This window comes from Tarenaya hassleriana, unplaced genomic scaffold, assembly GCF_000463585.1.
Source record: "Tarenaya hassleriana unplaced genomic scaffold, ASM46358v1 Cleome2, whole genome shotgun sequence".
Taxonomy (NCBI): Eukaryota; Viridiplantae; Streptophyta; class Magnoliopsida; order Brassicales; family Cleomaceae; genus Tarenaya; species Tarenaya hassleriana.
Window position 1 is genome coordinate 2,978,252 of NW_010965372.1, and position 12,567 is coordinate 2,990,818.

General features: G+C 39.8%; 3 protein-coding genes across 8 annotated transcripts; 2 read left to right on the plus strand and 1 right to left on the minus strand.

The window, feature by feature from the left end:
• Nucleotides 1-636: 636 nt before the first annotated feature.
• On the plus strand, nucleotides 637-5,023 carry LOC104811929 (probable protein phosphatase 2C 76). Of its 2 annotated transcripts, XM_010538810.2 has the most exons (10): nucleotides 637-1,029; nucleotides 1,364-1,387; nucleotides 1,466-1,775; nucleotides 2,273-2,400; nucleotides 2,973-3,071; nucleotides 3,188-3,346; nucleotides 3,579-3,665; nucleotides 3,827-3,918; nucleotides 4,341-4,415; nucleotides 4,510-5,023. In XM_010538810.2, exons 3-10 carry the CDS (start codon nucleotides 1,516-1,518, stop codon nucleotides 4,720-4,722), a joined length of 1,113 nt encoding a protein of 370 aa, XP_010537112.1. In that variant the 5' UTR covers nucleotides 637-1,029; nucleotides 1,364-1,387; nucleotides 1,466-1,515; the 3' UTR covers nucleotides 4,723-5,023. The 2 variants fall into 2 exon arrangements, with proteins under 2 accessions (XP_010537112.1, XP_010537111.1); XM_010538809.2 differs by lacking the exon at nucleotides 1,364-1,387 and having other exon boundaries at nucleotides 639-1,029.
• Nucleotides 5,024-5,555: 532 nt separating this feature from the next.
• On the plus strand, nucleotides 5,556-7,558 carry LOC104811930 (abscisic acid receptor PYL8-like). 3 transcript variants are annotated; one of them, XM_010538812.1, is made up of 5 exons: nucleotides 5,556-5,784; nucleotides 5,887-6,033; nucleotides 6,487-6,702; nucleotides 7,062-7,113; nucleotides 7,215-7,558. In XM_010538812.1, exons 2-5 carry the CDS (start codon nucleotides 5,896-5,898, stop codon nucleotides 7,436-7,438), a joined length of 630 nt encoding a protein of 209 aa, XP_010537114.1. In that variant the 5' UTR covers nucleotides 5,556-5,784; nucleotides 5,887-5,895; the 3' UTR covers nucleotides 7,439-7,558. The 3 variants fall into 3 exon arrangements, with proteins under 3 accessions (XP_010537114.1, XP_010537116.1, XP_010537115.1); XM_010538814.1 differs by having other exon boundaries at nucleotides 5,561-6,033; nucleotides 7,225-7,324; XM_010538813.1 differs by having other exon boundaries at nucleotides 5,567-6,033; nucleotides 7,062-7,324.
• Nucleotides 7,559-8,266: 708 nt separating this feature from the next.
• LOC104811931 (polypyrimidine tract-binding protein homolog 2) lies at nucleotides 8,267-12,379 on the minus strand. Of its 3 annotated transcripts, XM_010538815.1 has the most exons (11): nucleotides 12,251-12,379; nucleotides 11,642-11,840; nucleotides 11,336-11,545; nucleotides 10,569-10,631; nucleotides 10,407-10,480; nucleotides 10,020-10,115; nucleotides 9,843-9,900; nucleotides 9,510-9,614; nucleotides 9,333-9,414; nucleotides 9,030-9,142; nucleotides 8,267-8,915 (listed from the first exon to the last, which is right to left on the minus strand). In XM_010538815.1, exons 2-11 carry the CDS (start codon nucleotides 11,825-11,827, stop codon nucleotides 8,568-8,570), a joined length of 1,335 nt encoding a protein of 444 aa, XP_010537117.1. In that variant the 5' UTR covers nucleotides 11,828-11,840; nucleotides 12,251-12,379; the 3' UTR covers nucleotides 8,267-8,567. The 3 variants fall into 3 exon arrangements, with proteins under 3 accessions (XP_010537117.1, XP_010537119.1, XP_010537118.1); XM_010538817.1 differs by lacking the exons at nucleotides 11,642-11,840; nucleotides 12,251-12,379 and adding an exon at nucleotides 11,131-11,188 and having other exon boundaries at nucleotides 11,336-11,464; XM_010538816.1 differs by lacking the exons at nucleotides 11,642-11,840; nucleotides 12,251-12,379 and adding an exon at nucleotides 11,131-11,191 and having other exon boundaries at nucleotides 11,336-11,464.
• Between the last annotated feature and the right edge of the window lie 188 nt (nucleotides 12,380-12,567).

Sequence of the window (12,567 nt, forward strand, 5' to 3'; positions counted from 1 at the left end):
TTCATATCAAATTTATTTTTAGGTTTAGATTCGATATTTATTTATTTAAAATTTTATATTTTTTATTAGTTTTATTTTTCAATTTTGATTCAATTTTTTTTTTCTAATTTTAGATAAATAATTATTAAATTTTATATCCAATCGAATTATTATTATTCTTATTATTTGTGTAATAATGGTGATCATTTTGAGTTTTTATTCGGATTCAATTCGATTATATTTAAACTCGGTTATTTTGATTATAAAAAATCTATAACCATTCGATTTTTCATGTCGGTTTAATTCAATTTTGGTCCGATTCGATTCGATTTCGATTTTTTTTAAATCTCATTTATCTAAAGAAATTATCAATTTTTTTATTTCGTTTTAATTCAAAATTAGTTTTTTAGAAATAATAACCGTTCGATTTTATTTTATATCAGATTCCGTTTGATTACGATTATATCTTATTAGATTCGATTTACTTATTCAATTAATAATCAAAATGATCAAACTAAGTATTGTATTATTATTATTATTATATTAATATTATTATTATAGAGTAGAATTTGAAATTCCAGGTTAAAAGTGTGAAACAAATGAATTTGAAAGAATCCTCAAAAAAGCCACTGAGCACGAAAAAACATGGATGCATGAGGAGCGCCACGTTGCTGCTTCTGTTCGGTGCCTCTCTCTTCTCTCGCCTCTTCTCTCTCACTACCCACTCTCTCTCTCGCTCTCTCTTAGGATTCTCTCTGTTTCTAGAGAGAGAGACTCCAGAGAAAAGGCCGATTTTCCTAACAAACTCCAGTCTCAGATTCGGATTCGTAGGTTGTGAATCGCCGTATTTCCGTCCGGATCCCAATCCAAATCCTAATCCGATTCGATTCTCTGTCAGAGCCTCTGTAGTACTTGGATTCCGGCGATAGATCCTTGATTTCGATTGGATTATTTCTTATTTCTTCGAATCCATTCGAGATTCTTGTTCTTACTTTCCCGCTTCTTTAATCCGTCTCGTTGTTCGGTCCGATGAATCCGTTTGTCTGGAAAGTAAGAGTCGAATCACTTTTTTTCGGAAGGATTTTGTCGTAGTTATCTTTATTGCTTATGTTTCGTTAGTTTGATCTTATCGTGGATACACAGGATCCGTTTTGTTCAACAAATCGAGGTTAATATCAGCATAAATCTTTAATTTATCTGTATAGGTAGGGTTTTGTTGTGTCAATTGCTTCTCGTAGACAGGACGATCTCTTGTTTCAGTTGTTATTTTGTAATATCTGGACCTTGTATGTAGAAGATTGGGATGTGATCTTTGAATCGTGTTCTGTGCTGGTGAAGTATATATCCCTCCAATCTAATCAAATCTTTGTATGGATGACTGCAGCTTGCTTGTTAAAGTCCTTATCAGGTCCTATTTCGAGATTCATGTTCTCCAGGACATAATTTATGTAGTTCACTAATGGTAGATGAGTTCTTCTGTTTGCAGTTCCGGCATTTTATCGAGAAACTTATTTGAAGGGAGACCCGCCTGCTTAGATGGTATGCAATAGCTTCCTAAGGAGTGTCATTGTTCAGGCTTGTCATATAGGAGTTTTGGCTCAAGGAAGAGAACAGTTTAGCAACATTAAGAGGACATTGAGTGTCGGCTTTGGTGTAAGCAACAAGTGGAGTTGTGGATTTAAAACAAGCACAAAGATGATGGTCGACTCGGCTGCGGGGGAGAAACGGGTATCCATTGTTGATATGTTGCCTGAGAAAGTTGATGATGGTGGATATATTTGTGGTGGGTGGAAAAGGTGAGTGTATCTTATGTGTTAGGTATGGGTCGTGCTATTGTTGTGCTGAGTATAACAACCCCAGGGCATAATTTATAGCTACGGAAAAATGACTTGTTATGATTCCTGATCGGGAAGTATTTAGTTTTTGTCTAATGGAAGTTGAATATCGACTACTATTCATGGCATTTGTGCGTGAAACAGGGGGAGGAAAAGCCATATCTATGGCATGTAACTTACTTAATTTGTCACTAGTTTTTTGCGGTATTTATGCGGTTTATTTGTTTATATACGAATGATTGCGTCCTGGAAGATTCTCTGTGCCACATCAAAACATCAAAGCTAGATATTTTCTTGCAGAAAACTTTGTAACGTTTATTTCTGTAGTCATCATCTCTGGACAAATGTGATAAATGTCTATTTCCTTTCTAGATTACTTTTTGGGTATCTGAGACTTAGTTTAGTATATTTAGTTCTATTAGACATGCTTATCCTCAAAAGTTTTCATGTAATGATAGTGAAGATGGAAAGCTGAGCTGTGGGTACTCAAGTTTCAGAGGGAGAAGGTCTACAATGGAAGATTTCTATGATGTCAAAGCTGCCATGATTGAAGGCCAAACGGTCTGCATGTTTGGAATTTTTGATGGTTAGATTCTATGATCTGCCTTCTGTTCTTTCCAGAAAGATGAACAAAAAATATTAATATTCACTTTATATCCAAAAATGACTACTCATTTATGGAAGGTTTTTGTTGCTTTTCAACATGGCATTTCATTGCTGTACTAAATTCAGCGTATAGTTTACTGAACTAAAATACAGTTTATCTTCATTTGCGGTTCTTTAAAAAAGATCTCTAATCTCCTACACTGTCAAGTAATCAGTTAAATTATGAGATTCTGTATCTGTATGTGCTGACTGCAACTTCTGGTTTAGCTAACATGGACTTTTTAGGGAACCGAAATCTGCAGTTCACGAGTGAACTATCTATATTCGCTCATTTACTTATATATATGATGGAAATGTTACTCTGTTCGAATGCTCGAAAACATTTTTTTTCCAAGAGCCGATTCCGTTGTCTCAACATTTTTGGGTACCTATATCTATATATACCTTTTTTGCTTCAAAATGAACTGCCTGAGTTCAGGATTTCCTGGAATTACAAAACCAGGGCATCACTTTCCTCACTTCCAGTTTCTTGAGCTTCTGTCATCGTTACAGGGCATGGAGGTTCACGTGCCGCGGAGTACCTAAAGGAAAACCTCTTTGAGAATCTTATGAAGCATCCGCAATTCATGACAGATACCAAGCTCGCAATAAGTGCGCACTCTATGTCCTTTTGGCTGCACAATTTATTACTGTTTCAAGAAGTATGAGATGTATACTCCTCCAGATACAATTAATGGATTTACCTTCTAACTTGGCTAAGTTTGCAGCTGAAACATACAAGCAAACTGATGCAGCATTCTTGGAATCAGAAAAGGATATTTACAGAGATGATGGTTCCACAGCATCTACTGCTGTGTTGGTGGGTAACCATTTGTATGTTGCAAATGTTGGAGACTCACGGACAATCGTTTCAAAAGCTGGGAAAGGTAGGCGTTGTTATGTTATGTGAGGTAGATTGAGAAGCTTTGGCTAAACATTGAGAAAATAGAAATCAGCTTCCAGTGTTTTCGACCAGTCCAGTTCATGTAATTCCTGGCATCAAGGTTTTAGTTAATCGCAAACGGATGAATTTTTTATGATACACAAACACTTGTTGCTGGGGTTTTCCTTTTATTACCATCTTCCTTTTTTTTTCCTTGAATATTTCTTTTTCTGCAGCCATCCCTCTGTCTGATGATCACAAGCCAAACCGAATCGATGAGCGGAAGAGAATTGAAAGCGCTGGAGGTGTTATCATGTGGGCAGGTAAATGAAACTGTACTTAAAAATCTCCTTTCATTGAGTTCAGACAGAGTTGGTCTGAATTATTCGCATATTTTGCATTCTCAGCCTAAGGAATTTTGAAAAAAAAACTTTAGAATTTCAATGATTGGGCTTAAGAGTGTATTTGTGGATTTTCTTGTCAGGAACATGGAGGGTAGGTGGTGTCTTGGCCATGTCCCGTGCTTTTGGTAACCGTATGCTGAAGCAATTCGTCGTTGCTGAACCCGAGATTCAGGTAACTTTTTCGTGCCTCTGGTAACCGTATGCTGAAGTAAAGCTTACGTCACAATCTGTTTTTTTTTCTTCTGGAAAATCTCATGTAAATACATGATTTTGTTATCAACTTCCATATTAGTACATGAAACTTTAAAATTTTCAAAAATATACATTGAACTTTTTTCCGAATCCCAGTTACAAAAACTCCCAAAAAAACTACACATCGAACAGAAAACGCTGTCGTAGGCTTTGGGTAATCTTTGTAAAATTTATGATTTGGGAATTAAGAAAAGTTCGTGTAAGCTTTTTAAAAATTTTAAAGTTCATGTATTAATTTGGGAGTTAATAACAAATTGATGTATTTATATGGTATTTTTCTTCTTTTTTTTATCTTCTATGCTCAAATCCTCGGGTGGAGGCTTAGTCACGCACTCATTGCAGGATCTTGAGATAAACCATGAATTTGAGTTCCTTGTTCTTGCTAGCGACGGATTATGGGATGTGGTTCCAAATGAGGTAATTATGATTGCGTCGTTAACTATAACTACTCTGGCCACTGACTCGGAATCGTCTGCTACATGGGTATTTACACTTTTGCCATTGGGTTCAGGACGCGGTGTCGCTTGCTCAGACCGCAGAAGAGCCCGAGGCTGCTGCCCGCAAGCTAACCGAAACTGCCTTCACCCGTGGCAGCTCAGATAACATCACTTGCATTGTGGTGAGATTCGGTCATGAGAAAACCGAATCACCCGAACTCAAACCCAACCCCAAAGCTGAACCGGAAGCAAAACCCGAAACCGAACCGAAGCAAACTAGTGAGTAAAACACGAAGGGAAAGAGAGGATAGGGCCCATAATCGGTAAGTCAATGTGGTGTGTGAACAGAGTGAGAGTTTTAGCACAAGCTTTAGACGCAAAGAGAGTATATGAAGCCCCCAGAATGACCTTCTCTTCTCTCCCGATTTGTTTATTCATTGCTTTTTTTTTTGGTTGTGGTTGTCTCATAGCAAAAAACGTTGTTTTCTTTCTCCTCTCTCTACTTTGTGATTGTCTTCTCTGTTTCCGCTTGTCTCCATCTCACAGTCGGTTGATTTTAATTATTTCGGTTTTGGTTTTAAAAAATTATATCTGTTTGGTTTATATACTCCTGATGAAGTTATACGCATACTGGTGGAGGTGTGACCATGAAGCCTCTGGCTGAGGTGGCAGGTTTTCTGCAAAAGGACAGACCCAGGTGATGTAAGAAGTGTTCACAAGGATGCGAGGTTGCATGTGGGATTCACATGAAAAGGATGATGATCTTGATGGGCCTTCACGTTTAGCCTTATTTGGTATCAGAGGTCAAAGAAGACGGACACACGTTTCTCGTTCCTTCCTCTCTCTCTCTCTCTAATAATAAAGGGAGCTCATAGCACAGAATATTCCAAAGTCATGTTCAAGTTTATTCGTTTTAAGAAAGTGAAGTGGGCAGATTCACTTGCTGACGAGGGTATATTCGTCAATATCAATAGCAAGCCCCGCTAACCGACAAATAATGGCACTCCCGTAATACTCTTCAACTCCGGGGGTCAATACCCACTCTCTCTCTCTCTCCCTCTCTCCCCCTATTATTTTGATATTTTTATTTATTTGTATGCGTCTTGAGCTACAGAGTAATGCGTTAAAACGTTTGGATTTTTTTTGTCACTTTTACTGTTTTTAATTCCTACTTTAATATAAAATCTGTTATAGAGAGAGGGGTGTAGTTTGTTGGGGCTGTTTCTCACACGCGCTCTCTCTCGGAGCCGGCGACCAAGGCCTATCGTTTTTCACCGGAGGTTCTCGCCGGCGGGACATCGGATATCGGATCTCCGACGAGCTGACGGGAAGGTTGTCAGGACCTCACGGTGACTCGATCTGTCCTTTTTCCGTGCTTTTTCACTCACTTCTGCAACGGTTTTTTCGCCGTTTCCGGCACGCCATACCGAGATAACGGCGTGGTGAGGTAGGAGACGAAGATGAACGCAATCGGGACGATGAACATTGCGGCGGCGATTCCGGAGAGCGAGTACATCAGGAGGCATCACAGGCATGAGCCTAAGGAGAACCAGTGCAGCTCGACGCTCGTCAAGCACATCAAAGCTCCTGTTCATCTCGTAAGCTCTCGTGCTCTCCTCTCTCAGCTGTTGTGTATGTCCTCTGTTTTCGTTTGATTCTTCTCCATTTTAGATCCGATTTCATAGTCAATCGATTCCATTTCGTCTTCATCGGGAAAGTGTCGATCTCTTTTCCTATTCTTGCATCTCTTATTCTTATATTCACAATCACGAATCGAGCAAGATGATTGATGAAACGAGGGATATCGGTTGGTTCTCATAATATGGAGGATCGATGTTTTTGTTTCGAAGGTTTTGCGAGTCCCAGTGGTGGTTATCCGACTTCTTTTACTGCTTGATTCGATTTTGGTCACTGCATTAGTGTATTTAGTTTATTTCAATTTATGTGGATAGGGAAGAAGAGAATTCTTAGGGTTGATCTAACCATATTCCTGTGGGCTCTTGCTGGTTTTCCCTGGAACTTCATGAAAGCTCGGTTTTCTTCTTCGACAGGTTTGGTCTCTTGTCCGGAGATTCGATCAGCCCCAGAAATACAAGCCGTTTATCAGTAGGTGTGTGGTGAAGGGAAACCTTGAAATTGGTACTGTAAGAGAAGTTGATGTGAAGTCTGGGCTACCGGCTACTAAAAGCACAGAGAGGTTGGAATTGCTTGATGATAATGATCATATCCTCAGCATCAGGATTGTCGGTGGCGATCACAGGCTCAAGGTACCCGAGACATCTTAGCCCTCTTTTCTTTATTTCGTTTTGGTATGTGAAACATTGGCATCACTCATTTCCGTTGGCTTTTAGTTTGAAGTTTCGTCCTTGTAAGATGCAAATTTCTACAGCTTTAGCATGTCGCTTATCCAGAAAGTTGGGCTGTTATCTTGTCTATATGTTGTGTGAGTTGTAGATCAAGGCTGCAGACACTTAGGATTTTTGGAAGAGATGCTGCAAGAAAAGCATGAACTTTTGAAAGAAGAGATGATATTGATGAGAACTAGAATTCCAGTTAGTCTTTCGTGATCAGGCAAAATCTATAGCTAATGCTGTCAGACTTATGTTTTCCCCGTTTGCCCAACCAGAACTACTCTTCCATCATTTCGCTTCACCCAGAGACAATAGACGGGAGACCAGGTACTCTAGTGATTGAGTCCTTCGTGGTGGACATCCCGGAAGGGAACACAAAGGAAGAAACATGCTACTTTGTGGAGGCTCTGATCAAATGTAATCTAAAGTCATTGGCAGATGTCTCAGAAAGACTGGCGGTTCAGGACCGAACAGAACCGATCGGCAATGTCTGAGAGATTACGGAGAAGGGAAACAGGCAGAACTCTCCTCCAGCGGGGTGAGTATATATAATCATATGGTGAATGCCATGGATGAAGGGCTTTCCAAGGTGAGGGAGACGTCTCTCTTTGGGGAACAGACATGGCATTCAATCACCACCACCATAAAATAGAGTTCCTCTTCTTTTCTCTTTTATTATTTTCTTTTGTTTTCTGCTTTCATTTTTTGTCAATTTAAAAAAAATAATGATGTGTAATGCCGTTTTCTAGAACCAAAAAACGATTTTGGAGTTTTCTGAATACTAATGATTACATTAAAAAATCTAATTTGAAGTCAAAGCAGGAATCTCGCAATTTGATGTATCCAGAAACAGTGACGAGACGGACCCTCTCTCTCTCTCTCTCTCTGTTTTTGTTCTTTTTTGAGATCACACCGTCATTTGTCACAAGGTGTACCCCTTTAGGATTTCGTTTTCTTCTTTTTTGTTACTTTTGTATGTTGTTTTGTTTTGTAGGTAAGAACGTATTAAAAAGGAAAATAGTAGGAGAACATGACACAGAGAGAGAGAAGATAGGGTAAGAGCCGATAAACTTCTGTGGTGTTTGAGGAGGGTTTAGTATAATTACAGGAACAATAGAGAACTCTTAGGGAAGGGGGGAAATGAATCTTTTTATTTCCTTCCCATTCTGTAGTGTGTCTTTTGAGCTGTTTCTTTTTCTTTCTTTCTTTCTTTCTTTTTTTTTTTTTTTTTGAGTTGGGAAAAATATTAGCCCCATTCTCACCGGGTGAGGTCGGGGTGTCTGTCCTCTTGTCGATGGGAATCTGTTGTCGTTACTTCGTACGCCAATACCCAAAGTCTGCTTGTTCCCCTTCCTCCTGCCGGAAGCAGAATTCACTTTGATTTCCACCTCGGTTTCGACATTGATGACTGAAGCAGATAGATTAAGGGGCTTTGCAGCATTAGTGTCGGCCTTATTTAGCTTTTGCTTGGACCTTCAAAGTTCAAAGTCACACCTCACTCAATGGCCGAATAATATATTCTACCACTTCAATTGAATTTGAAGTGTGCAACAATGATTGTACCAAAAAGCACATTAACAGACCACCGACATAGGACGTGAACAAAGACCTCTTTTGCATTTTAAGACACGAAGCTCCTTTTCAGTTTAATAGTTAATAAGTAGCTCAGGATATGGAAGGGGAAAAAGAGCTCCAAAACCGAAGTAGCTAATGACACCACCAAGAAAAGGCTAAAACCCAAGCGAGAGAGATGACGGATCCAACCAACGAAATCAATTGTCTCATTGCATCTGGCCAGGGCCAGGTCCATAGGACGGCATTGGCCCGCCGCCTTGCCCATACATAGGGCCAGGCCCCGAGTGTTGTGGCATCATCGATCCGGACCCGGATGCAGTACCCATGTAAGGATGATGATGACCTCCCATGGCCATTGGCATGGACTGACCAGCCGCTGGTGGGGCCCATCCTGCTTGCGGGTGCTGACCCGTTGGATACTGGCCGCCACCACTGTTGTAGGGATGAGGGCTCGGAGGCATACCGGGCTGTTGACCCATCACTCCAGGTTGTTGGGACACCATGGGCATGGCCGGGTTGGGGATCGTGTAGTCTCTGCTTCTGTCATTGTTTACCTGCAAAAAACCACAGAGAGAGAGAAAAGAAACTCGATGGTATTACCAATGTCTTTTGCGAGAGGCAAGTCTTGTGAATAGATAAGGAATATGGTTTTATTTAATAATTATTACCTTAATGCTGAGATCAGTGTGGCGAGAATAAGTGATGTGGAGTTTGCAGAATCCACCGTCGTAAATGCAGTGTCCCTCCAAAGCTTCCTTCGCCACAACTGCAGTTTGGACATCTGAAAAACAAAAACAAATGTCCAAACAAAAACAGTTCATATCTCAATACCAATAAACTGCACCACATTCACCAACCAATAATTCTGCACTCTCTTCAAGTAATGTATTAATGTAATCCACCCGGCCTGAGTTATCTTTGAATATAAACCGAGAATTGTAGACAATAAGAAGGAGGATGAAGATGCACACCTGGGTATTGAATTAGAGCTTGGAGACCACTGTTCTTGTCAAACATGGCAATTTTTTGAACAGGTCCAAAAGCTGAGAAAACCTACTCATCAATGAAAAGGGAGACCAAAGATTATCAAATATTTCATAACCCAAGGATCCGTATGAATGCAGCTTTCCATGGTGAATATTACGTACCATGTGCAAAACGTCCAAAGTTACTGCATATTGCATGTTCTCGATAGATGCTAGAAGAACGTTACTTTCAGGTTCTAGCTTCTTCCCATCCACACCCACACTCACCTGGCAGGGATTGAAAAAGTGATGTTTTTAAACATGCATTAGAGTATTATGAGATGGAAAAGTCCTTCAGTAAAGATTAGAACAAAACTAAGTCACGAGTGTTTGAAAACACAATGAATCACTAGGCGAAAATGAATGCATAAAAGCAGTTAGAGATTCGATAAGTAACGAGTCAACAATGCAATCATAATGAACTTTGCCAATAGTACACCAATATCAAATTCTTACCTGACCGGTACTATCAATGGCCGACGGTGCAACCGGAAGGTAAGGGTTAGTGTAGTCCCTGCACAAAAGAATCAGAACATTTGGAATTAATTTATGATTGAAATTACCAATTGAACCAGACCATTTTTCAACAAGTTACATGTAAGAACACTTTAGTTGGAAAGGCAATCCAGGTACCTGCTCCGATGACTCTGAAATTTGACAGTTAAATCTGTATGAGCAGAATAAGTGATCTTAAGAGTGCACGGCCCCATGTGCTCAGGGAGTAAATACCTGATATAAAGAAAAAGCACAGTCAATAGCGTAGCTATGTCTCACACATTGGATATAAGCAAGATGGGAGAATGTTCCCATCATGAAAAACCTGCTTGGTTTGAAATATAATTCAAAACATGACAAGCTCCCAGCATGAACCTAATTTCTAATTTCTATCGATGAGAAAACTTTGCATCAGATGACAGAAAACAATAGGAGCTGTCTAAAGGTGTGGTCACCGTATCTACAACTATGCAGTCCTTCACAGTTGAACCAAATACAGTGTCAAACATTTAATACAACTGTCACCTGGGAATGCTTCTTCCATCGAGGGCATTCTTTGCAGAAGTAGCAGTTTCCGCATCAGAGAATTGCACCAACGCCTAAAAACATTGTAGACAAGAAACGGGATGGGAACAAGTACTGAAAAGGTCGATATAGAACGATGCATTCACTGGTTAAGTGACATACCTGGTATCCAGCAGTCTTCTCAAATGTAGTAATCTTGTGAACAAATCCAAAAGCTGAGAATACCTGCATTACAGACCAGCTTTAATTTTGTGGACAACCCCAAAAATAATAATTAGCACCTCAGTGCAATATTGCAAGACTATAATAACAAAACTATGAGGTACAGAGCTCCCACAACATCATAACTATTACGAGAGTCTAAGACCAACCAAGTATAATGAAAAGATAAGAACAAAACCAATTTAAAGCCTCACGAAGGCACAACAGATGTCTTCCTACAAATGAACCAACATGCTTATAGAAACTCAGAATCCTTCTGAATAGGTTAGCAGATCGATGAAACTCCAGATGGAATTCTTAGAGCACAGCTGAAGATATTGTGCCTTAGCTTTACATCACCATAGCAATGCAAATACAGCTGCACATTAGATCAAAACACCATAATAACTAGACCTATTGAGACTATGTACGAGATCCTAAAGGGTTTGACAAAAGGGAAGTGTGAGGAAGAGTAGGGAAGAAAGAGGCAGTGTTAGGGAAAGGAGAAAGGAAACAAACACACATGCGCTCTTTCTCCTAACGCATTAGGCTGCCACTGAAGATATTGCCTTGACATGGCCCTGCTGATCCATTTACATTCATGTCAAAAGAAATCTTTCAGAAGCACTGAACAAACTACAACCTAGTTATCAGAATCTCATTGGAACATTTTTCAGTGGTGTGTTTACCTCTTCTAGACAAACCAAAAAGGCATGTAATGTACTTACCAGATGCAAGACATCAATGCTGACCATGCGAGCATCTTGACCTTCAACCGTCACCAACAGAACATTTCCAGCAACATCTGCTGTTGTTTTGTTATTCACTATTTCTTGCCTGTTGGAGTACTGGAGGTAGACGGTTTTACCTCGAACTTGAGCAGGCTCTGACGAAGAAGCATAGTAGGAAATCATCGCTATTGCTTGATTTAAATCAGCCTGAAAGCATGTTAAAATAACCAAAGGGCGACACAATTAAAACCTATTCTTATAGAAACAAAAAAAAACTTATTCCTTTTAGAAAATTCCACTTACAAACTCAATGAAAGCCTGATTCCGGTTGGCCCCAACATTGCACTTTGTATTTACAACCTTACCAAAGGGCTTCCCCAGTTCAATCAATTCCTCTTCGGTGCATTCCCAAGGCAAATTTCTTAAATGAAGAACCTTGGAGGGAGGTTGTGTGTAACGGAACTGCGGCTGACTAGAAACAGAAGACATTGAGCTAACGAACCTGAAATAGAACGGAACAAAAGACAAAACAAGATTATAGCAACCCCTACGACATTGACCGAGGCAACAGAACCTAACACAGGATATCAATCCAGAAGACCATTAATACTACAGCCTACTGATACAAACATATATACATACACGTCACAAACACCTTTGAGCTAAATTAGGACGAAAAGCGAAGATTCCAGCATAAAACTCTGCAGGAATCGTCGATTCTACAGATATCTCGAGAGAGAAAAAGAGGACCAATCATGAAAATTACTCCGCATCCGCGTAACATAGAGCATCCAAATCGAGTCGGAGTAGTCAAACAATTTCCCAGATATAACAGTCTTGTTTCTTCCACGATACAAAAGTTACTAAGAAAAAACGAGAGATGAAGAAGACAGAATCAAGAAACCATATTACCAGAAGAATCCTCAGAGCGAGAACCTATAAATTTCCGATATGCCTCGGAATTTAGGGTTTGGCGAAGGGAAGCGAAGAACGATGGCAGGGAGGGTCGGGAAAAAAATGGAATCAGATCCCCTTTTTTAATTTACGGTCCGCGTTCAAGTGTTTTGGGGTGGGTTCGGAAACCAATACGGTGTCGTTTAGAAAGCGCCTCGGCTTTGATGGGCCAACCAAATAGCAATAGGCCCAACAAATGTTTGAGCCTTGGGTACGGGTCCATTGGGCGCTTCGTAGTAATTTTTTCAACATATATATATATATATCCAAGCTTG

Coding starts and splice junctions, on each gene's coding strand:
- LOC104811929 (XM_010538810.2), top strand. CDS start 1,516: ATGGTATGCAATAGCTTCCTAAGGAGTGTCATTGTTCAGGCTTGTCAT. Junction 3,072..3,187: donor AGATACCAAGCTCGCAATAA/GTGCGCACTCTA, acceptor CTAAGTTTGCAG/CTGAAACATACAAGCAAACT. Junction 3,347..3,578: donor CGTTTCAAAAGCTGGGAAAG/GTAGGCGTTGTT, acceptor CTTTTTCTGCAG/CCATCCCTCTGTCTGATGAT.
- LOC104811930 (XM_010538812.1), top strand. CDS start 5,896: ATGAACGCAATCGGGACGATGAACATTGCGGCGGCGATTCCGGAGAGC. Junction 6,034..6,486: donor TCAAAGCTCCTGTTCATCTC/GTAAGCTCTCGT, acceptor CTTCTTCGACAG/GTTTGGTCTCTTGTCCGGAG. Junction 7,114..7,214: donor GACAATAGACGGGAGACCAG/GTACTCTAGTGA, acceptor TGTAATCTAAAG/TCATTGGCAGATGTCTCAGA.
- LOC104811931 (XM_010538815.1), bottom strand. CDS start 11,827: ATGTCTTCTGTTTCTAGTCAGCCGCAGTTCCGTTACACACAACCTCCC. Junction 11,546..11,641: donor ATCAGGCTTTCATTGAGTTT/GTAAGTGGAATT, acceptor ACATGCTTTCAG/GCTGATTTAAATCAAGCAAT. Junction 10,632..11,335: donor GCATTGATGTCTTGCATCTG/GTAAGTACATTA, acceptor TCTGTAATGCAG/GTATTCTCAGCTTTTGGATT.